Here is a 24,475-nt window from a genome sequence, read left to right as displayed (position 1 = left end):
CTTTTACTCTTTGTATTCTGTTCACTTTGTGCTTTTTGAAAAAAAATGTTTCGTTTAGCTTTTTCTTTTGAATTTTTATTTGTTTTGTTTTTTATTTCCAGTGCTGGTATGAAACCCAGGGCTTCATGTATGTTAGGCAAGGTCACCACCGCTCAACTACATCCTCAGACATACAAATTATAACAAATAGTTTTCCTCTGGCACATATTGTTCCTACAGGCTCTGGGATATGAACTCTGTTCCTAGTCATTAAGTTGTCAAAATCAGAGATCCTAGTAGTGAGGCTACAGGCATTGGTCGTGAGGACAGGCCAAGTATTTGGGTGTGAGACACAGGCCTGGTGAAAGGCAACACATTCTGTCTTCCTTTTACTTGTGTGTGTTGTTAAAGGATAGGGGAGTGGCTGAGGTTTTTCCCACCTAGATTGAAGAATAGTAAAGAAGAATGGGAATTAAGAGGGCAAAGGTGAAGGCAGTGACCAGACTATGGAATGTTACCGTTTCGTTTTAGAGGTAACTCATTTAACATTTCTTCCTGGATAGTAATATGGTTAACTCACTCTTTTTATTGTCTTGTTGGATTAAAATATGAACAGGATTCAATTTGTTCTCATTATTAATTCATGTTTATAGAACAAATACTTTGCATGAATCATTGTTCCAAAGACTCAGGATATGGCAATAAGAATTTCTTTCTTTGAAAATTCAATGTGAGTTAAGATGAGGCAGTGGCCATTGTTTTCAAGATCCATAAAGCTGGCTATTCTGATTGTGAGTGGAGGGTGTTTTAAATAGAGTTATTTTTAGATAGGTTGTCAACAGAGGACTCTAATGAAGTACCTGAAGGAAGTGAAGGAAGAACCCATTCCACAGCTCAAGGTGAGGGAATTGTATTCCAGGCAGTCACAAGAGCCTTCCTGAGACTGGGATAGATTGGTCTTCAGCTGGAGTGGAATGAGCTGGGGGAGAGTTGGCAGGAATGAAGTCAGAGAGGGGAAATCCTATCCAATGATACTACAGACTATGGGAAGTTTGGATTACATTTGGAGTGTGATGAGAAGCCATGGGAGCATTTGAGCAAGATCTGCTGTGAGATGTATTTCTGTATGCTGTGAATATGTCTTGCTCTGACTGGTTGATAAATAAAGCTGTATTGGCCTATGGCAAGGCAGCTTAGAGGCAGGCAATAAATACAAGCAGACAGACAGGAAGAAGAAAGGCAGAAGGGAAGAGACACCAGCCTGCTGCCCAAGGAACAGCATGCCAGCAGACTGGTAAGCTAGGGAACATGTGGCAAAACATAGATTAATAGAAATGGGTTAAGATATAAGAGCTAGCTAGCAAGAAGACTTCCATATGCCATGCAATTGGTAATTAATATAAGCCTCTGAGTAATCATTTTATAAGAGGCTGTGGGACCATGGGCCAGAAGGGACCAGAGAAACCTTCTGACTACAAAGATCTGCCTTCTAAGCTTTTCAAATATTTCTGTGGCTACTGTAGTGGAGGCAGGAGAGAAGTGCATTTGGAAATGGTATCAGTAGTCTGGCAAAAGACCACTGTCTTAGGGTTTCTACTGCTGTGATAAAATACTGTGACCAAAAACAACCTGGGGAGGACAGGGTTTATTTCAGCTTATAATTCCACACTACAGTCCATCACTAAGGGAAGTCAAGGCAAAAACTCAAACAGGACAGGAATCTGGAGGCAGGAGCTGATGCAGAGGCCATGGGGGAAATGTGCTGCTTACTGGCTTCTCATGGCTTGTTCAGCCTGCTCTCTTATAGAACCCAAGATTTCCTATTCAGGGGTAGCACCACCCACGATGGACTGGGCCCTTCCACATCAATCGATAACAAAGAAAATCCTCCACAGGCCAATCTGGTAAGGACATTTTCTTAATGATTGTTTCTTCCCAAATGATTCTAGCCTGAAATAAGTTAACATAGAAACTAGCCAACACAACCACCATACCTGGGACCAAGTGGTGGGGCAATGACAAGTAGTCATACTGGGGGTCTGTTTGACATCAGGATTTGTCAGTGCTTATGGAATGGAACTTAGATGTGACTAGATTTTTTCCCACTGAGCAACTAAATGAGTGGTTGTGACAGACACTGAAATAAGAGTACATAGACAGGAAGTCCCAAGACTGAACCCAAGGTCATGACAACATTAGAGATGGGAAAGAGGTAGGCACAGCAACAGAAGAGCCTAAGAAGGGACAGCCAGTGAGGTTAATACGAGAATTAGAGTATAATTGTGCATGAGGCTCTCACAAGTGTTTCCTCAAGGAAGGGGAAGTGAGTTGCCTTTTGTTTCAGGCCTTGCCAAGAGGGGGCATTAGGTGGAAACCAAGACCTGTTGAATTTGGCAAGCAGATCTTTAGCCAACTGGTCCAGTTCTAGTAGAATGTGAGAACAAAGCCTAGATAGTATGGGTGGAGAGAGAATAGGCTATGAGCAGTCCTTTTGAGGACTGAACGTAGAACAGAGAAATGAGGTGATAGCTATAGGTCTTCTGGGGTCAACGGAAAGATTTTAACAATGAAATAGATTCTAGACATATTTATAAGTGAGAATATTCAAAAGAATTAAAAATTGATGTGCAGAGAGTGATGGGGCACTTGTGAGAGCAACATCTTTATTTTACAAGAGAGTGGACAGACCCAGTGAGTGGTGAGGACTCAGCTTGGGCAGCCGAAAAACTACCTAGCCATTCAAACTCTGTATGGGCATGGATCCCAGAGTGGACAAATCAGTTTGATGCTGAGAAAAGTGAAGTAGACTTCTTCTGACTACTGTGTGTGTGTGTGTGTGTGTGTGTGTGTGTGTGTGTGTGTGTGTGTGTGTTATGTGCACATGCATGCATGTGTAGGTCAGAAGTCAATCTCAGGTGCTGTTCCTTCTTTATTACAGGGTTTCTCACTTACTTGACGCTCCCCTATTAGTCCTGCTTGACTGGCCAGTGGACATTGTGGCTCCACCTGTCTTTTGTCCTCCACTCCAGCACTAGGATTACAGTCATGTGACACTGTCCTGGCTTTTGTTTAAATGTTATATGAATGGAACTCAGGTCCTCATGCTTGCACAAACACTCTACTAACCCTGATTTCATTTTCTGTTTCTTCTTGGATCCCACATTATTCCGATATTTAAAATGATGAGGAATTAGGAAGCATTGCAGGTGAAGGAAGAGTTTCTAAACTTTGACCAGTCTTGTTTTTCTCAATTCCAGACTGGCTGACATACTTGGATAGTTATCCTAGTTAATATTCTTCCAAAACAGTGATATGTTTGATTAAGCCAATCCACACTTCATCTAGAACTGAATTGCTTCAGAGAGACAGACTTAAATAAAGTTAACGGGAATATAAAGTTAAGACATGGTTCCCATCCCAAAATTGAACTCCACCTAGAAAGGTGAATTCTTAACTAATTTTGTTGATCATTCCACTTGAGTTAAGCATCATTGAAACAGAAAATCCTTCCTGAATTTCTACTGAGATCTGACATAGAGAAATAATAGCTATTTTTCAGCATGCTTTAATAGTGCAGGGTAATATTTGCTGATCATTACCCCCGGCCTGCAAATATTTTGAAGTGTTCAGTGAAGAGCTAGGGTGGGGCTCAGTTGTAGATACTTGCTGCTTAGATGCCATGCATGATGCCCTGACTTCAATCATTAGCACTAGGGAGCAGAGAGGGGGGATGATTAAGTGTTAAGTATGAGAGAAATTTTCAATGCTCTGCTTCATAATCACTGTCTTGCCTCTGGCTCTCAGTGCATCTTGAGTGGCAGGACCTTCAGGAGGTACTTGTCCTTGGTATTGATAATTGACTGAGAGGAAAAGAGTGCAGAAGTTGTATATGCTGCCAAGCCCTATACCATCTCCAGTAACAGTTACAACAGCAGTATTATATTTTTAAATAGAACTTGCATAGCTAAATTGAACTATGGTTCAGCAGATTTCATGGATGGTTCTTTTTCTTGTAGGAAACATTGAATCTTGGAGCCTGAAGGCCATCCAGATAGGCTATGTTTCTACTCTTGCTATACTGGCTTCCTTTTGCTATTTTGCATGTAGGGGTGGCTGGGGTGGTAAAACTTCATGTAGGTGGAGGTTACCATACACTTTATGCATGTGAAAAAGATCAGCCTCATGCATAGCCCTCAAAGTCTCTCACTGGCCTGGAACTTGCTGGTTTGGCCCTTCTGGCTGGCCACTGAGCTCCAGCAATCACTTGTCACTGCCTCCCCAGAGCTGGGGTTCTAAGTGTGTCACTGTGCCCAGCTTTTTTAGTGGGTGTTGGATGTTGAACCTAGGTCCTCATGTTTGCAAGCCTTTTAATTAGAAAACAAATACTTTTGTGCCTATTTTTATTAAGATTTAGGTGTTGTGCATGAGCATCCTCAAAACCAAACAACTGCTGTCTTGGAGAGTTCAGCCTGGCCCAACATGCAAAAGGATTTCTAAGCTGGGCTTGTTGACTATTTACACCCCCTCACTGAAGGATGGAGAGGGCCACAAACCCTCATCTGACTATCCTGCTGCTTCCTGCTACCTGTTGCCTGCAACTCTGCCTTCATTGCCGAGTCCTCTGGGAGAGGGTAGAGTATATAGGCCAGAAAAGACTAAGGGAGGGGAGCCCCAGCCATGTACAGTTTTGCAGAACCCTCATACCTGTGTGTATAAAGCCTCTTGGGGGAGGAGTAACCACATAGTGGTAAGTAACCCTTATAAGGATCTTATAAGGTGACCAGTAAACTCACTGATTCTTCAGCATGAACTTGGATGGACTTGTTTCCCAGGTTGTTGTTGGGACTAGAGGAGATGGTACAGACATCCCTTAGTTTCCCTGGGAGGAAGTTTTGTAACAGTTAGTCACAAAGTTATACCATACTGTCATATTTGTACTACAATATATTTTTACTAGGACTCCAAAAGACACAGAGAGGGTTGTATATGTCCAGAAGGAAGGACACCTTCAAGGAAGTCATTTCCTTATGTAATAGAGTAGCACATTTTATATCATATAATGATTTTTAAAGGATCCAACACCTTTTGTAAGGATATAAGATCGGTCTAGGGAAATTATGCCAGTGTTACAGTAAATTTTATCCTACTTGAGCTGGATATCTAGAATTCTAGAGAATACAGTAGCTTATTTTTACATTTCTATTGTGGAATTTGCACATACAAATTACTCAGAGATATAACTAGATGATGATGTTAGGTCTATGTCTCAATAATGGAAGGAATAAGGATTCTGTTTCTTAGTGTGAATCTTTATATCGTGCCTTACCAAGAGTATAAAAGTAATACTAAATTTCATGACCAAGACATGGTTTTGAAATGTTGTCTGGTAGGCCCTATAGAAAAACCCCTGTCTTTAATGACTGATGTCTTAAAGCAAACTATTCTTTGAACTATTAGTGTGATGATCAATTTTTGATAGAACCCACAATGGTTGAACTGCTTTAATTTGTCATTTAAAAAAATGTAGACAGAGTTGTTGAGCTAGCTCAACAGTTGCCACCAAGGCTAGCTCCCTGAGTTCAATCCCCAGGACCCAGATGGTAGAAGGAGAGAACAGACCCCTTCAAGTTACCCTCTGGCCCATGCACACACGCCAGTTATTAGACAAACATAAGACTTCTGTGGATAGAAGGAAAAAGGAAAGGGAGTGACAGAAATAGACATAGCAGTGTGACGGCTCAAAGGTAAAGGAGGGGGAGAGTGAAGAAGCAGGACGGGAAAGGGAGACAAATGGGACCGGGAACTGGGGGAGGAGGGAGGGAAGGAGGTGGTAAATTGAACACTCTTTTCCCTTAGTTTAAAAAGAAAGATAGGTGCTCGCAGACAAAGGCAGATGGGAAAAGTTCAGACCACTAAGAAGAGTTGAGCCCCTACTTGGCTGAACACACAAGAGCAATCTTTTGAAGTGACAAATATATCTAAATCAAACAGTTTTCTCTCCCGGAACTAGGGTAGCTCTCCCAGAATGAGTCCACATTGCTTAGAACGTGATTATCCCCTGCCACTCAGTTTTTAGTCCTCTGGACGTGACCCTCTTCTGCCCTCTGGGAGGGCTTGGGACCCTCACTTTCTCAGTGGCATGCCCTCCACAGGGCCTCTTCCCTGTCAACCACACAGACCCTCACTTCTCGGAACAGGCTTCAGCCAGCACTGTGGTCGCTTGTCCATCTACCTGCCTCTCTCTGCTCTGTTACCTTTTTCCACTGTTTCTATTTCCCATATCTCTGTCTTTTGATTTCTCCTAGAGTTTCTTCAACTTTTCCTTTAAAATGTTCTATGAGATTTGAAACAGTTGTTGGTATACATGGAATTTCTAAGGGTGCTTTCTCATTCCATAAAACAACATCATTATGAACTCCCATTTTACAAGTGAGGAACAGAGTTTTGATAATCTGCCCAGCACCATATAGATTAGAAAATGATGGAGCTGCGACTTAACATCTACCCCCAACACACACACACACACACACACACACACACACACACACACACACACACACACACACACGAGTGCAGCAGTAGAACAAAGGGCTCCTGACTCCTCTGCAAGAGTGCAGAGGAGTCACATACACACAGGACATTGCTGAATTCTCCTGAGGTTAACTAATGTCTGAAGATGTATCCATCTACCCATCTGTCAAGCACTTCCTAAGTGTCTCTCCATTTAAAGGGTTGTATATACACCAGTGAGCATCTGGGTTCCTGTCTTTCTCTTTAGAAACTTTCCTCATGTTTACTGATCTTTGGTGTCTTTCTCTTAGAACCTCCATAGCTTACTGGAAGCAGTTTGGATATGTACAGGCTTCTGGTTGGATAGATGTCCCCATAAGGTATGAGACAAGAGTCTGGTCTCCCCTGAGTCCAGCTCTCACTAGAATTCCTTTCTGGACATTTGCACAGAGTGTATCCTCTAATATACCACTTACATCCAAGATCTAGATACCATGCCTTAGAAGGGCACCTGGGTGTTGAGGACAGATAGAATACACAAACCATCAATTTTCTCCTCAATTGCACCTGTTACCTTTCTCATTCTCTCTTTCGAGAGTGCCGGGGTGAGGGTGTGACTGGTCATGTGATGAGCCAGGCCATCCGTTAGGAGTCATGTTACTTCCTTATTCAAACTCTGAACCTTTTCCAGTAGTCACCTTATCCCTGCTCAGACCCCAGCAATTCCTCAAGTTTTCCCAGACTTGGACAGCATGACCGATTCTGCTGCTTTTAAAGGCATTCTCTAAGCCTTCTTTTCCTGAAGGCTCTTTGTACTTTTGATATGCCAAGACCATTTTTGGTCCCACCCTTTTTCAAATTCTAAAATTTTATGGACTGTTATGTGTCCTGTTGTTTCCTTTCCTGTCTTTTTCAAAGGATTATTGTATAAAAATGTACGTGTCTGGGCTGCATTCCAAAGTTCTGATTTCATTCCAGTTACCACCACCATCACCACCACTACAACAACAACAACTACACACACACACACACACACACACACACACACACACACACACACACACACACACACTATAACCTCATTTTTAATGGGGTCATTTAGAGTAGTTTCCAGTACTTTTAGTAGTGAGCTTTACTACTCTTCCAGTCACACCTATGATGGAGGTACTGGACTGCCTTGCAAAACACTGAGCAAGAATCAACACCTTAGCCCAGAAAACCTGCCCCAGGAGAGGGCCTTGATGAGATCTAGTGGGAGCACTAGAGGGCCTCACTCTTTGCAGGGGCACTGATACCATTAAGCAGCTCTCTCTGTTTTGCCTTCTTCTGTGTTCCAGGGGCAAAATACAGGACAGGTTGCATTGGAATTGGGCTCCCTGCTTCCAGCAGCATGGCAGGGATTAACAATGGCATGCAACACAAGGGACACTCAGTGTCAGATGCAAGACAAAAATGATTACTGTCATGGTGATCAGACAAGCCTGCAAAAAAGATCTTTTTCCCACAGAGGGCTCTAGTGAAAATGGACAGAACGTGGTATTCCAGGGGAAAGTAGAGACAGAGCCAATGAGAGGAGTAATTGACTTGCAAAGCATGAGGGCAAAGTCCAGAGTTGGTGAACATACTTTAGTCTCCCACTAAAGTGGAAAATTATGGTCTTTCATCTAGGTATCATATCTAAGTGAGTTCACAGACCCTGAAACCATTGCTTTGGAGGGAGGCTGCATCCCTTGTTAAAGACTCTTGCAACACCGCCATATGGAAATATTCCTCCAAAGGGAGCTGTCGTCACCTGACATGGGAACTAACTTCATTCAGATCCTCCAGAAATGACTATTGTTAATGGTGTCACTACATAAATTTCTTAAGAGGTTGATAAATTTAAGGATAAATAGGTTAGAGACAAAACAGATTTTTAGAACAAGACTGTGCCATACTAACCAGTTTTGTTAAAATGTAAAATTTAATTTTATGTGAATTTGGATGGAGAATAAAAGAAACTGAAGCATTTCTGAAGTTTAGAAAGCTATTTCTTCATGTAAGACATGAGTTCTTAGAATGTTAAGAAATATTGATTATAACACATTGAGGTTTCAGTGCTTTAGATATTTTGAGGACATTAGTTATTCCCTACTACAAAACTCAACTTGTGTAGGCTTCTTTGCTCTCTCTGTCTGTCACTTATGGCATTAATTGTCCATTATTGAACTTGGTAACATATATATTCTGTCCTATTACCATTCCTATAGTTATATAGGTTTGGGTTTATTTAAATCAGTTTCATGGATGTTCTGGGTGTGATGAGATCTCATCATTGAACAGCTTTGCAAGAGATCACAGTGTGGTCACTGTGTGGCAGACCCAAAATCATTGAGTGTCTATAAAGGATGGCTTGACTAAACACCACACTCTCTGGCTAGCCTTTCTTTGCTCAGAGCTTTGTGTAGTTTCTCATTGTCTTTTGATACTAAATATTGCTTTTAGCTTTTCTGGTAATCTCTTAGTTTCTCAAATTTTACCTGAAACTCCTATTGTGTTTTGGACTGGTTTGGGTCTGAAGTCATCGTGTTTGAACCTAGTGATAACTCTGAGCCATTTTTTTCTCAATTGTAATTTTTCTGGGTTCACAGTGTGCACTTCTGATGTGTGCATTTTTGTCTTGGTTTATTTTAGGGAATTTTTCAGTTTTCACACCCATGCACACTTCTGATGTGTGCATTTTCGTACTAGTTTATTTTAGGGAAGTTTTCAGTTTTCACACCCGTGCACTCCATAGAGTTCTTATTTTCTTTCTCCTTTGTCTGTATTATTCTTCCCTGTACCTTCACTATGGTTTCCTAAGGCCTTTTATCTGCAGACCTGATTTGATTTTCAGTCATGCTTATGCTGCTCATTATTGTTTCTCACGTAGATTAGTTTTAAGATGGATTTATTTTTGACCTGCACTTGATTCTCTTTTTTACCTTCTGACTTTTAGTTCTTTCACTGTACTCATGTCTTGTTGAGTATCCCCATAACTGTTCCTGGATTTCAAGGTTTACTTTTCCCCTTCATCATGAAGACTCTTCTTTCTTTTGTTTTGTTTTCTTTTGTTTGATTTTCACTAAGTTCTTTTATTTCTTTTTTCATTTAAAAATGCTTATTTTTAAATTATTTTTAGTTATGTGTCCATGTTAAATGTGTGGGAAGGTGGTAGTGCCTGTAAAAGCCAGGAGAAGGTGTAGGATCCCTTGGAGCTGGAGATATAAGTGCTTGTGAGCCACCCATGTGGGTGCTGGGAATGGAACCCAGGTCTTTCGGAGGAGTAAGAAGAGCTCTTAGCCAATGAGCCATCACTCCAGCTCTATCATTTTATTTCTCGATACACTGTTTTATAGATGTCCAAACATGCTTTAATCTGACCTGTGCCTCAGTCCTTTAGATTAGAAATCTGAAACCCTCTGGACTGTTCGTGAGGACGCCTTTAACCCTCTTTGACACTGCACATCCTGTTCCCTTCACATACACAAAGACCTGGACCTCCCGACCTCCCTTGATTTCAAATCTCACTGACCACTCGGTATTCAACCATGTGAATGCTCTGCATTTTCCACAAACTAACTCCTCGTCTTCATTAGCTCTATTACACCTTGTTGCTCTACCCAAAGTATCCAGGAGTCCAAGATAAGGAAGATATGCAGTTTCCTGTGAGCTGTGCTCCTGAGGAAAGGAGCATGCTAGAGTCTGAAGGCTCACTCTTTACCTCACACTTGGAGCAGAAGGACTGGAGACTAGCAAAGCTTTGGTTACCCCCCCCCCCTTTTTTTTTCTTTTTCTTTTTGGTTTCTCAAGACAGGGTTTCTTCTCTGTCCTGGAACTTGCTTTGTAGACCAAGCTGGCTTTGAACTCACAGAGCTCCACCTGCCTCTGCCTCCTGAGTGCTGAGATTAAAGGCATGTGCCACCACCGCCTGGTTGAAAGCTTTGGTTTCTAACATAGTTCTACCAAGTGATGCCCTTTGTGGTTGTGAATATCATTTCAGAATATTCCCAGAGCATCTGGGCTTTTCATGTGGACTCTGCCATTTATCTAGAAAAGACAGGAGAATCAGATCATGAAGAAACCTAAGCTGAGCCCAGAAGAAGCTTATTAACATCATGAAGTTAGCCATATAACGTGCAAGTGAGCAGACAGTCCTCAACTCTTGCATTTGCCAAGACTCACTAACCTGGAGGTTTATTCCTTAAGAAGACTTACCAGGCACTGGCAAAACATTAAACTAACAGTTGATGAACATCTATTTTTACAGGCGAAATTCTATTAACTATTTCTCTTTTTTTCTTTTTCTTTCTTTTTTCTTTTTCTTTTTTTTTTCTTTTAGTAAAGAAACATTTGACCAATGCAGAATAATTGAACAGGCTATCAGAACACTTCAGAATTCTGAGTTTAGAGAGCTACTGAAGTTGTGTGGGAGCATATTGCTAGATTGCAAAAGAGTTCAGTAGTGTTGTACCTGGATGGTAGCGTTTCATGACAATCTTCTCTATCCTCTGTGTCCTGAATTCTTTGCAGCCTCCTTTCTGTAAAGTGTTCCAGGCCTTAGGAGTAGGAATGTGGGGGTGATATAGTTTTCTTATTGAGGACATTGCTCTTCAGTCGTTGTTCTCAGGACTTTGATAACATAGAAGTCTCTGCTTCAACCGCTACCTCTGCAGAAAGGCTCATCTCTGTCTCGGGCTAAAAGCTGAAGCAGGCTATGTATTTAAACATTTAGATGGCTGCCTGACTGTGTGTTTATTAACAGAGACAATGGCAGTGTGTTCCTTCCTTGGGCTCGTGCCCTGCACAGCCATAGGCTTTGGGCCTGGTTTGTAGTACCAAGTGTATATCCCTGCCCATGGAACAGGCCTGGCATCCAATAAATTGCAACCACACATACGCAGAAACCTGCATGCACAGGACTGGCCTTCAAACTTCCCGTCGTGAATAGAGGAGGTGCCATGTGTCCCTTTTCTTCCTAAGGAGCTAATGACTAAATGGTTGCTAAAGGAAGTGATGTCATTTTCTCTAATGTGGCGACTTGGGGACTAGGTAGGAAGAAGACAACGTTCAGAAGCAAAGGAAGGGGGCATACCAGAGAGTAATGGGGTGAATATAATCCCAGTACACTGTATGCAAAACTGTTGTAAAATAAAGGGAGGGTATACAATTGGACATTATTACCACTGGCCTCACTCCTATTTCTTGGCATAGGTCCTTTGGAGGAAAATATACTATAATTCTTCCTTTCTAGTCTCTAAATATTTTGCCTTCTATCAACTTTAAGTCATACCCATTATCCCAATTTCTAAAAAGTTCTCACAGACCCAAGTAGAACTTTCTATGTCTCCTTCTACTTCTCTTTATTGGCGAATGTGCTTGAATAATTTTGATTGTTTTAAATTTTTATTATAATGATACTTGATATTATAACACTGAGTAGAAATAGTAATGTGTCCAAGAACTAATGATATTCCAGTTCAATAATTCATACAGTTAGCTGCTGAATATCGGCTCTAATAATGGTCACTTTTTAATTTCTCTCGTCAGTTTGGATTAGTATTATAGTTGTGTGAATCACAGAATAAAACATCTACTTATTTTAAATAAAAAACCAACGTTTTATTTAGTACTTGATGTACTTAGTATATATTATTAAAAAAACACTATTTTTTCTCTTTACTGATAACATTGGAATAATATAGGGTCAAACACCCAAATTTTAAATGAATTCACTAGAATACATCTTTGGTCTCAGATGAAAAAAACGTGGTTTCCATATAATTTATATATTGTAACATACTTATAAGTGGGTATGTTCAAGCATTAGCATACATCTCTTCTAAATAGTATAGCACATTTATAAATGATTATAAATTTATTATTGATTTTCCAACTCTAAGTATTTTTAAACATATGTTCTAATCTAAAACAAACTTAATTTATGTTTTGATTCTTGATTTGCAATTAGGGACTGAAAACTTAGAATTTCATAGGAAAATGACTTTTGAGATTTAGTGCTATGTGCATTCCTGGAGAAATGACTGCTATAGCTTTAAGATAAGGTAGTCTGATGATTCATTGCAGGAAACAAGATCGATTTGGAGCAGGCTCCTACTGTTAGCTTTTTTGAAGATGGATTCTCACGCCGAAAATAACACAACATATTCTAAATAACAGCACCCCCTCCCCGAAATCCACCAAAACTGAAGAAAAATCCAAGTGACTGTTCTTAGCAGCTGTGTGGCCTGGAGTTCACTGGGGAAGCTGGCTTCCTGCAGTCCCCTATTCATCACCTGCTTCAAAGACAGCCTGGCTGGCTATAGTTTGCAGGCCAGGTAGGGTGCCATTGTGCACAGTCTGGGAGGATTAGTATCAAAGCTTCGGCAACCAGGCCCTTGGTCTCAGGCTGCCATTCAGTCTAGCAGGGAGAGGCTAAGACTGGCCAAGGTCACAGTCTCCAGTGTGGAGTGGACTGGGAAAGGATCCTGAGAATAGAATGCTTTTTATGAAATCATGGCGCAGGCTTGCGGCACAGCAGGTGTCCTTCTGGAAGACATAACATCTGTTTATGTTGGTATACCGTAGCTGACAGAAAGATAATAGAGCTTTGAAATTTATCATTTTATTTCTAAAAGACAACTGTATATACAATAGTCCAGATGCATATTTAGCTCAGATCTTTTATTGGAAAATCATGAAGAGAACTGATCGATTTAATTGCTGCTTTTTACATGTATATATATTCAAGCAGAAAGCAAAGCATACTGACTATTAACCATTTACAACCATTGCTGATCAGCAATACCCAATTCTTGGGGAAGAAATACCTAACATTCAATGTAAATTTTTTTCAGTGTTCAGACATTAGTGTCAACAGATTGCAAAGGATTTCCTGAATATGACAAGTGTCTTGAATATTAGGAGTTTTAGATAAAATGTTCCCCATTAAATGAAGGTATTTTAAGGGTGAGGTAATAATGACGCAAAAATAAAATTTTCAACTTGGACAAATTAGAGAAAAATTAAGCTGTACATGAGTTGTCATGACGACAAGGATGTTCTGTTGATGAACTGTCCTCCTCATTGTCCAATCAGATAGTAGAGCTGAAGCTGGAGCATGAACAGGAGAAGACGCACCTATTACAGCAGCATAACGCAGAGAAGGATAGCCTAGTCCGAGACCATGAACGGGAAATTGAAAACCTGGAGAAACAGCTTCGCGCTGCCAATATGGAGCACAAAAATCAAATTCAAGAGTCCAAGAAACGAGATGCACAGGTAATTATCAATAATATTTGCTAAAACGGGTGTCTATCTTTAAAAAGTCATCAGCGTTTCATGTTTTCTTCTTCTTCTTCTTGATGCACGCTGTTTGATCATTTGCAAAACTGACATATAAATGTGATTTTTTTGTTTTGTCCCCCCTCCCACCCCCCTGTTTGGAGGATGAATAAGGCTTTAACTACAGAAACCACAGGTAGCCAGATTAAAAATCCCATGGCGCGCTATAACTTGGTCCCTTTTTTATAATCTTGTCTCAGTTCCTTTCATGATTTTTTTTTAAAGGTATGCCCCTTACCCCTCCCCTCAGCCTTAGAAAATCCCTAAGAAATATATTAGCATCACCCCTGGCTTTTTGTTTTAATCTCTGAAGGCAATCAAGCAGCTGCTTTAATATTTACTTTCTTGCCTATTGTTGCTTTTTTTTCCATGAGACTCTATGTTTGATTAGCTTACTTGGATGGTAATTGATAAAAATGACTCCAGAGAAGGGCTATTTCCCATCAGGTCTGTTGCTTTTTCCTGCATGCACACACACACATGCCTCCTAGCCTCCATCTCTGTAGTCCCTGTTGGAAGCCATTTGGCAGAATAACCCCCAGCTGTGGTAGCATTTGACTCTTCAAACTTATGGATGAAATGTGCACTGTCAGCATGGAAAATTATCTTTATAAATTTCAGATGAAAAAAATCGTATTGGGTATGTATCTTTGTGATACAATACATTCTTTAGGGTATATATTATCAAGGGCCTTTAGTATATCCTCTTGAGCAGATTGCTGTGAAATTTTATTAAAGAAAAATTTAAGAGCAATTGACAACAATAAAAAGATAATTTTCTTTTCTAATAAAACCATATCAGCTACTAGATCTAAAGACCTCTTTTGCCATTGAAACCCAAGCATGCTAACCACACCACAGATAAGCCTTGGTTATCCTTCCTTCTAAAAATAATATAAGTTCCAAATAGCAAAATAAATCTTCTGTTATGGTATGTGTTTAAGCCATTTTGTAATTACCTAAACATCAAAACATTCCTAATTAAGGAAGATGTTAATTTTTGAGTGGCGAGCGAGTGGCGGTAAGGCAAAGCATGGGACTTGGTTGTTTTTCATTTGACCTTGGTTTGTCTTTTATTTCAGAGTAACTGGTGCAATAGGAGTATAGTTGGTGCAGATTTTCTGTCAATAATATCTGTTTATGGGAAAGTATGTTTTGATTGTTTTATGGTTATATGCTTACTAAAAGGTGATTAGTGTAGTACGCATGGCCCCAAAATAATCATATGGTTTCTAACAATATTCATTGTATTTTTGCTAATAACCTTGTTAGAACCTTTAGAAAATATATGCTGTTCTTTTAATTTTCAGTCACATGATTTTTTAAAGAATATTTTCGAACATGTTCTTCATATGTAATGTTAACCTTACCATTGTCTCCCCATAAGGGACTTGAGGTCTGGGTCAGTGTAAGATCTGTTTGCATAGAAAAATCACATAATAGACACAATAAAATCCATTAGTTTGCTTAAATGCCCACTATTTTGGTGCTATGGTAGAAAGCTGACACACTGGAGGCCAAATTTATAGGAAATCTTTGTGATTTTGCATATGCCGTATCTGCCATGTAGGGTGCGGTCCATCTGATCATAACAAAAGGGAAATTTTAGAACTGTTATATGTAATTCAACCACAGGAATGGTTCAATATGGCTGTTCTCTGGGTTTATAATCAGCACAGTATTAACTATGAAGACTCTGTGACATCTTCAGATGCTTTGGTTTAGGAGATCTCTCATATTTTGTGTCTTTCTTAAAGCGTTTTACTAATTGGGATTGCTGTCATGGGAATGCCAGTAAGCAATGCAAACTCGGACTCCATTCATTCCTGAGCAAAATGAAACTAACTTGGTACACATTGTTACCTAGTTTTGTTTGGAGAATACAATTTTAAAGAACTTTTATTAGTAACTACATTTTAAAAATTTTATTATGCATAACCAAAATACTAATAATTTGTGTCTATGGTGATTCACTGAGGATATTAACTCAGTTTCCTTCAGGTAACTCCTAAATTTTTATATTATGTCTTTTCATGATTGTGACCTAAAAATTTAATGTATAATACCTTTGAAGTACTGAATTCCATTCACAAAATAGAAATACACATAATAGCTTGGTGTTTTTCAAAATAGATTAAAAAATTACCGTGATGTTTGATGCAGAAAAAAATCACATATATCTTAGGTATTACATTGTATATTTTTTTTATTTCCGGAAAGATTTGATTTTCAGTTAACATTTGGCTCATCCACTTTAGCATTGGAGGCCATTTTGTAAGAAAGGCTGTCTTCAGTCCTTAGCTACAGAGCAGCACTGTAGTGTCTGTTTTGGATAGCGTGGCTTTGTTCGCTGCTCTCTTCATCCATCAGCCCCTGATAATGAGGATAATAGTCAAACTAAGTCATTTCAGCTTCTTCCAGATGTGTAGTGTATTATATGCTGAAAGACAGCCATTACTGTGTAGTTACCCTTTGCAATGTGAGTCTTGCCAACTAGAACTTCCTCTTGGTGAATATGATTATAATTATAACAAATTAGATTTTATCCTCGTTATTCCCCTTTTCTAAGATAATGATAGCACCATAATACATCTAAGGACAGTTAGCCACTGCCCTCATTTATTAACTAATTATTCTATGTGTATGTTTTATTTTTCCATACTTTTTAGCAACAGGATATTTTATTGTGTGATAATTATATTTGCTAAAATGCACATTGTTTAACATGTTCAGTCTGGGTCTGTCTGAGATCATATTTTAGAAAAAATAACCAGGTTGATAGAAGTCACATGTAGAAATCTTTGATTTTCTCAAATATTGTTTATTTACCAATACTCTCTTAATGAAATTGAAGAATGATTTAATTGATTCAATCACATTTTAATATAAAGAAAATTTCTAAATATCATCTTACAAAGCTTTGTCTAGTATGGCAGTTCTATATGTAATTCTTATTTTGCTTTTGTATTGTCACACTATGAATTTATTATGTTGAATTGGAAGAAATATATGTTTCCTTAACTTGTGGTTGTCAGTTGTCAGTTTAGGATGATGAACCTTTTCAAGATTTCTTGTTCTTATCTGTGCATGGCTTGAATGAGAGGTGTATATGAATACCAAAAGACAGTTTTGTGGAGCCTTTGTGACCCACCCCAGAGGTGATGTCACCACCTTAGAAGGTCTATATGACCTGTTGCAGGATAAACAGATCAAGGAGTCAGGGAAACTGGTAGCCACTATGAGCCCTCCTCAGGACAGCATCCTTGGAGAAAGTTATTAGCAATGTCCAAAAATATGTTAGACCTATCACTTACATGTGCACTATGAATTTTGCATAATATGGGCATATTGGCCGGGCGGTGGTGGCGCACGCCTTTAATCCCAGCACTCGGGAGGCAGAGCCAGGCGAATCTCTGTGAGTTCGAGGCCAGCCTGGCCTACCAAGTGAGTTCCAGGAAAGGCGCAAAGCTACACAGAGAAACCCTGTCTCGAAAAACCAAAAAAAAAAAAAAAAATATGGGCATATTGAATGTCTTTAATATCTTAAATGGACAGTCATGATTCTAATCATTATCAAACAACTTTTGCATAGTAAGTAGATAAATCAACTTAATTTTGCTTTATTCACTTTAAGAAGCTGTACCTATTGCACATTCTAAAATGTTAAATTTATAGACCTTTACTTTAAAAACTTTTCTGAGAAGATATTTATACTTTTAAAAATTGTGTTCTAACAACATTGTATTTTCTATTAATTTTCATATATGAGCACAATCTATAAATTCCCATTTATCATTTAGATTTGTGTACTGCAATGAATTAAGCATTACTATAACTCTTTGAAGGTTTTCAAAGGGTTAATTGAACAATATGTGTAATCCAATCATTATTGGTGCACCTACTTGTGGACACAGTCTTTAGGCTTAGATAGCGTTTCTCTATCAAAAATGTTTGACTTTTCTTTGTATACCTAATACTTTCAAAAATGGCTAAAGGCAACATTTTATAGTAACGTCACACTTTATGATCAAAAATAATAATTAAGCTCTAGATGATGTTAGTCACACAGAACACCGACACTTGTAAAAGTTTCCATAGGTAGTGTGAGGTGAACCTTTGAGTTTGCTAGAAGCCAAGGCAAGAAGGGAAGGGGCGACATGTGTGGTTCTAATTACAATGAGACAAGCCCTAACTTTTCTCCCTAATTCTCATGTTGGTATAAATTTATGATATGGGACCGAATATAAAGAATGGTGACATAAAACTGATAATGTTTTCTATATATTAAACATTTTCAAATATCAGATGGAGAAATGTTAGAATCTTTGAGCATTTTCACAAAATGTAAGTAATATTCTCTATATGAGCCTAAATTTCATTTTAATTTATTAAGAATATTATTTTTCTCAAATCAGAGAACAAAGCTACTTTAAGAGATCTAACTTTTGAGACATTATAAATCATATGAAAGGACATTTTGAGTGACAAATCTACCAAATTCTAGCACTGTCACTGTCACTGAATTCTAGTAAAATATTTTGAAGTAACATTTTAAACATGGCTGAGTCTGTAAGTAGGTTAGAAGTTATCTAATTTCCAAATGCTTTTCTATCTTGCATTATATTCTGTTCTCTTAATTGACTGTACAAAACTATTAGGGAGTAAAATCAAATGGTAATCCATTCCAGGAATAAAAGATATTTATATCTGTGCTAAAATGACCAAAGTATTTCATCATCAGTATCTATTGTTGTTTCCATATTCTAAAGGAGTAAAGATTTTTAGTTCTTTGGGTCACACCAAACTAATTGCTTAGAAAACCCAAGCTATGTGACTCTTTATTCCCCTAACTTAAAATGAGGCAGCTGCCAAACTGTCACCCTGCCTGTTCTTCACCTCCTCCTCTAGAGACAGTCACCCCAGAGTGGCTGCCTGGTGCTCCAGCTGTGTACACACCACACTTGGATAGTTGTCCCTGACATACCGAGCTATTTGTATTATAGGGAAAGTGGAGGAGAAGTAAGTGTGTTTTAAGTGTTAAGAGGATTTTGGGGCAGTGTACAAAGTTGTTTCCAGGCACTAGAAGGCTGGGCGGGGGGCGGGGGGGGGACTTTTCACATTTCACTTTAATTTGCAAAAGGAAAACAGGACTTTTGGGGAAGCTATCTGATAAAACTCATTACAACGATCTGCTGCTTTCGATTTTGTCATTATCTAACTGCCCTATTTCTCTGTACTTTTAAAGCATAAGTAGAGATTTCCTTACTAAGCCATTTTTAAAAAGCCTGTGGGGGAAATTCCATATTTTTCTAATGCCATCCTAGATCATATAGATTTTTCCAAGTAGAAGTGGTGGGAAATCCCCCTTATATTTTGACATAGATATACTGATGGGAAGATCTCATTTTATTTGTATCTAACAGTGGTTTCTTTTACAGGGATTTTAATAATATGTTTGTGTTAGTTGTATGTTATACAAATTAAAATGTATAGCTATTATTATGAATTTAATGAGGCAGAAATATAAGTGGGTATCATTTCAAGTAAAGATAAAGCTTACAATTTTGAAAGACGTCCATATTTTTTTCCATTATAATTCTAAAATTGTTCGCCTTACAAAGTAAAAACGTAAATGAGTCATCTTAATCTTCATCATGGAAAACGGAAGTCTAAGCAACATTACAAGCTTAAACAAGTAATTTATTTTTCTAAGAATGATCCATTCCTGGAAGAATTATACAGTGTATCTGTAGTTCTGTGCATATTTTTAAAATGAGTTAGTTACCATGGAAACCACATGCTATGGTATGTGGTCCACTTTTAGATAAAGAATATTCATTTAAGGAGAAATCTTCTAAATAAGAATGTATAAAGTATTCCTTTTGAATTAACAACCTTGTATCAACTAATAATGACTGCTTTAAAAATCTTTCCTTTGTTCTCATTATACTTAATGGGTTTCTTTGGAAATATTAAAATTGTTCTTGAAAAAGAGTTAATTAAATGTATTAAACTGGAGACAGTTTAAATACAGAGTAGAACAGGATCCCTCTGTAGTGACAAAACAGTTCAGCAAGGAAGCAGAGGTCATTGAATATAGGTTGTTCTACCACACATACGAAGGCATTATTCATAGCTGATGTCTTAAGTGCCCAATAATAATAATATAGTCAGGTTAGGTCAGCTAGAGATGACCACATTTTAATTATTTCAGTTTGTAGATAAGGAACTTGGGATTCAAGGACATCACCTTGTCCAAGGTCACAGAACTAGCAAACAGGGCTCCTTACTCTTAATTCAATGTTTGTTTGTTTTATGTCAGAACATCCTCAAAAAAAAAGTTTCTGAAAAGATTTGGACATGACAAAAAATGCACAGGCTTGTACATGAAGCCTTCTCCAGCCTGGGAGAGACTCCTGGCCTTTGTCTCCCATGTTGAGACTCTGAGTACTTGGAGTTTACATTTCTTTCAGTGACGGCCCTCCTCAGTGTTGCTGGAAAGTCCTAATGGACTAAGGCTGTTGGTCTCCACTGGCTGTCCACTGCAGTGAGTCTCTCTGCCTGTGTGTGCAGAACAACACTGCCGTAGGGAAGTGCCTCTAGTTATCTCTAGTGCAGCGGTCTTGCTCCTCACCTCTGTCTCAGTGAGATCACTGTGGGTGAATGTCTTCTTCCTTGATGTCTCAGAAAAGCCAGTTTTGGATTCTTGACCCCATCAGTTCTGTAAGGGACATCCCTGAGGTCTTCATTTGTAGAGTTGAGGTAATTTTTCATGACAGAGAAGTTGAAGCCAGAGTGCAAGAAATGATTGGCAAAATGATGATATCATCAATGTTCAAAGCACTGGCAAATGGGAGCTTATTAAGCTGTCATTGGGTTCTATTCTGGACTAATTGGAATCATGCCTGGTTGCATGATATGAATGATATTTAACAACTGAGCCATTTTTATGACAAAAATGACAGAAATTGATGTAAAGGAGAACTTATACTCATTTGAAGAGGAAAGCAGGGCACTGCAGGAAAATTATGCTCCTCCTTTCAAACTAGTTTAATGTTTCATACAGAAAGTATTTGAAAAAATAGTTTCCTCAGTAGAAACTTGTTAAACAATAAAAAAGGTCTTATTAAACCTAAAGTACTGAAATCAGTATTAATGAGTTGAAATTTGAAGATTTGAAACAAACAGTAAACTACAATTTTTAAAAGTTCACTTGTTTTAATAGTTATTCAATTTGCTGAACCTTCTAATATTTTTAGATATTTGTATATTAAACAATTGAAAAAAGCGATAAGAAATTAGAAAATATTAACAATTAGTCTTCTAGGGTTTGACCAGGTGTTATTTTTCTAGTTCATTTGTATTTTTTTCCTTAGATTTAAAATCAAAGCCTAAATGTATTTGTACTATTTGGTATATGAAGTAATGGTATTACAGAGAATAAAGTCTGAGGCACTAAGAAGCTGAATCTAGGTCTTTTTCCTTGTTTGTAGGGACAGTTGTAGTGTAGCAGCAGTCTCTAGACATGTGTATGCATCTTCCCAGTAGTACAAGTGGTGGTGGAGCACGCCTTTAGTCCCAGTACTCAGGAGACAGAGGCAGGCGGATCTCCGTGAGTTCGAGGCCAGCTTGGTCTACAGAGTGAGCTCCAGGACAGCTGGGGCTACACAGAGGAATTCTGTCTTGAAAACAGCAACAAAAATACAGTGACCTCTGAATGAAAAGGAGATTTCAGAGAGCAGGGAGCCCACAGTGTGTCCAGGCCCAATCCCAGAACAAGTGAATTTTCCAGTAGGAAAATTTGGAAGTTACAAATCTTAGAAAAGTTTAAAACCAATTAGGTAATTTGTTTATCTTAATGTCTTATATTAGCAATTATTATTTATCTTATTTGTTTTAGTATTTCCAAAGCTGCAATTTAATATGCAAAATGTATGTGTTCATTAATGTTGTCTGAAAAAACAAATACTTGAAATGTGAATATTATATGCACTTATTGGGCAAATGATTTGATAGCTCCAAATATAGCCAGGCTGGGATATACAGTAAGAAAAGTAGAGGAAAAGGCTTGAAGACTTTTTGTTCCTCAGTTCCTTAGATTACTGCATAAGATGGCATTTGATAAAAAGCTGCAGATTTAAAATGTGGGGTGTTCTACACTTCATATTATAGTCAGCCCAACTAACTGTGCAGATGTTTCAATTTTTGGGTAAAACATGGAACACCTTTCTAGTGGCATGCAAGAAAAAAATCATCACCAATACTGTGGATGCTTTTTTCTTTATTTTTGAGAATTTCCAATCATATATAATGAAATATGATCATATATCATTTCTCCCCTCCAACTTCCAGCATGTACACCCAGCACATCCCCTCCCAACAACACATCATATATATATATATATATATATATATATATATATATATATATTACACTGTGTGTATATACATAAACATACACACACTAAGTCCAGTTAGTGCTGCCCATACGTATATGGGTGTATGGCCATCCACTGGAACACGGGAAACCTACCAGTAGCCACACCCTCAAAGAATGACTTCTCCGCCTCTAGAAACAATACACTGCCAATATCTCCTCAGTAAGGGGTGGTGACTAGAGAACATGTATTCCACCTATGCTGGGATTTTGGCTGTCTTGATCTTGTATAGTTCTTGTGCAGGTAACCACTGTTGTTATGAGTTCAGGATTACAATAGCCTTGTCTAAAAGACAGCATTACATAGCACTCGCCCCAGCCTTCAGTTCCTTCTGCTTCCTTTCCCAGGATGTTCCCAAGCCTTGGTGGTGGAGTTGATATGGATGTCCTGTGAGAGGCTGAGCACTAGGGATCTTGTTCTCAACATTTTGACTAGATAGTCATCTCTCCATTGATTGCTGTTCCTACACAAAGAAGCTGCTCTGACAGAAGTTGTAACAATCCCAGGGTCTGTGTTTATAAGTATGTCAAACCACTTGACAATTTGACCACTTAGCAAAGCCCAGCCTTCGGCTTTTGACCAGGATTACAGTGTCAGGCATTAAATGCCGCCCGTGTAGCAGGCCTCACATCTGATCAATTAGTGGTTAATTATCCCATAGCAGTTGTGCCGACGTTATCCCAGGAGACAGTCTTGCCTGGCATGTTGGTATTGCAGTATGAAGGGTCCAGTGCTGGGTGAGTCCACTGATGTCTTCTCTCCCCTAGCAGCCTGCAAAGCACTGTGAAAGCTAAATAGTTCAATTCAGAAATATGAAGAGTACGTCTTCCCAAAATTTCAGTCATTATCTATCCCTACTTCTCTTAGAAACCACATTAGTATGGATTCATATTGAAAATATGAAGTCCCAATAAAAGCTATAGAATTATCACTTCTCAAAGAATAGTACCTCAAGTTTATTTCTATATAAGTTTTTTATATAAACATTAGCCAAAATTATGAATATAGAATTTTCCTTTGGCACCAACGTTATTAATTATCCTCCTAAGATTTTTTTCATTCTCTGCTCTGCCAGGCCTTAGGCTTGGTGTGATAGTGAGTTTGAGACTGGGTGACTAAGTGGAGCGAAGCTCATGATGATGATAGTCTCATTAAGGCAATGTCATAGAGACAGTAGATAAGGCAGTGAGGGAGAGTGGAGAGACCTGGAGCTATGGTTTGATGTGTCACTAGTTATGTGGACATATAGGACTAATGTTCAAAAGAAAGTTCTCCATCACCATTAGAAATAGATTGGGGTCACAAGCACGGATTGTTATGGATCCCAGTGTGATAGAGGCAGAAGAGAATCAGGAGATACACAGTGTGTCAAGAGAAGGTGAAAAATAGAAAGAGAGAAAATGTCAAGAGAGAGGGAGAAAACCTAGAGCAAATAATTACTAAACTGTAAATCCTGCCTGACACCTAGATTGATGTGGGGATTTGAAATGGACACATTTTTAAACAACCTTCCCCATAGTAGGTTATTTATTTCCAAACTGTAAACTGTGGGGGTAGAACAGAAGTAGACTACTGTACCAGATGAGAAGCAGCCTATGAAGACTGATGCTGCTTCCCATAATTCTGCAGGTGGACATGGATTGAGAGATTAAGGAGTCCTGTAAAGTTAGCCATGAAACAAGGCTCATGAGTGAAGCAACCTGGGCCATTAGTGACTGAGTAGGCGATGGATTGCAGGTAGGCATGTTAGTGGTATAGGGAGCATTGTGAACACCCCACCCAACCTCCCCAGTCCCACTGTTGCTTTGGAAAGCAGTAAGTCTTCAAGGCCACAGGAAACTTTGCTCAAGTTGATAGCAAGAAAGGCTTTACATCTCCCCTGGATGAATGTGGTTGACTGCCAGAATCACCCAGTAAAGTACAAATTCAGTTCTAGCAGGCTTTTCTTGCATATCCCTTCATGCAAGAGTTTGAGGAGCCAAGGTCAGGGGAAGAACATCCAGCACAAGCTTAGAGGTGCTGAGGTCAGCACGGGCTGGGTGGAAGCCCTTCTGTGAGGGTCCTTGCCAGGCAATTTAGCAAGCAGAGGAAGCATTACAAATGAGATAATGGCTATTCCATCGTTATCTCTCTGCATTTCTAGTCAGATGATAGAGCAGGCTTAACAGAATTGGGGAAGTCCTCAT

General features: G+C 38.9%; 1 protein-coding gene across 8 annotated transcripts in view; it reads left to right on the top strand.

Annotated features, from left to right (window-relative positions):
- The window catches only part of Cep112 (centrosomal protein 112), a 494,900-nt gene that overhangs the window by 173,777 nt on the left and 296,648 nt on the right, over window positions 1–24,475 (top strand). For all 8 annotated transcript variants that reach the window (XR_008222117.1, XM_052755648.1, XM_052755650.1 and 5 more), the window contains one exon: window positions 13,606–13,788. Coding sequence is in view for 7 of the 8 variants with exons in the window: in XM_052755648.1 (XP_052611608.1) it covers window positions 13,606–13,788 (183 nt within the window). In the remaining variant the exon portion in view is untranslated. The remainder of the gene's footprint in view (window positions 1–13,605; window positions 13,789–24,475) is intronic.

Source organism: Peromyscus californicus, unplaced genomic scaffold, assembly GCF_007827085.1.
Source record: "Peromyscus californicus insignis strain IS unplaced genomic scaffold, ASM782708v3 Scaffold_3__1_contigs__length_106647218, whole genome shotgun sequence".
NCBI lineage: Eukaryota > Metazoa > Chordata > Mammalia > Rodentia > Cricetidae > Peromyscus > Peromyscus californicus.
This window is presented reverse-complemented; position numbering and strand designations above follow the sequence as displayed.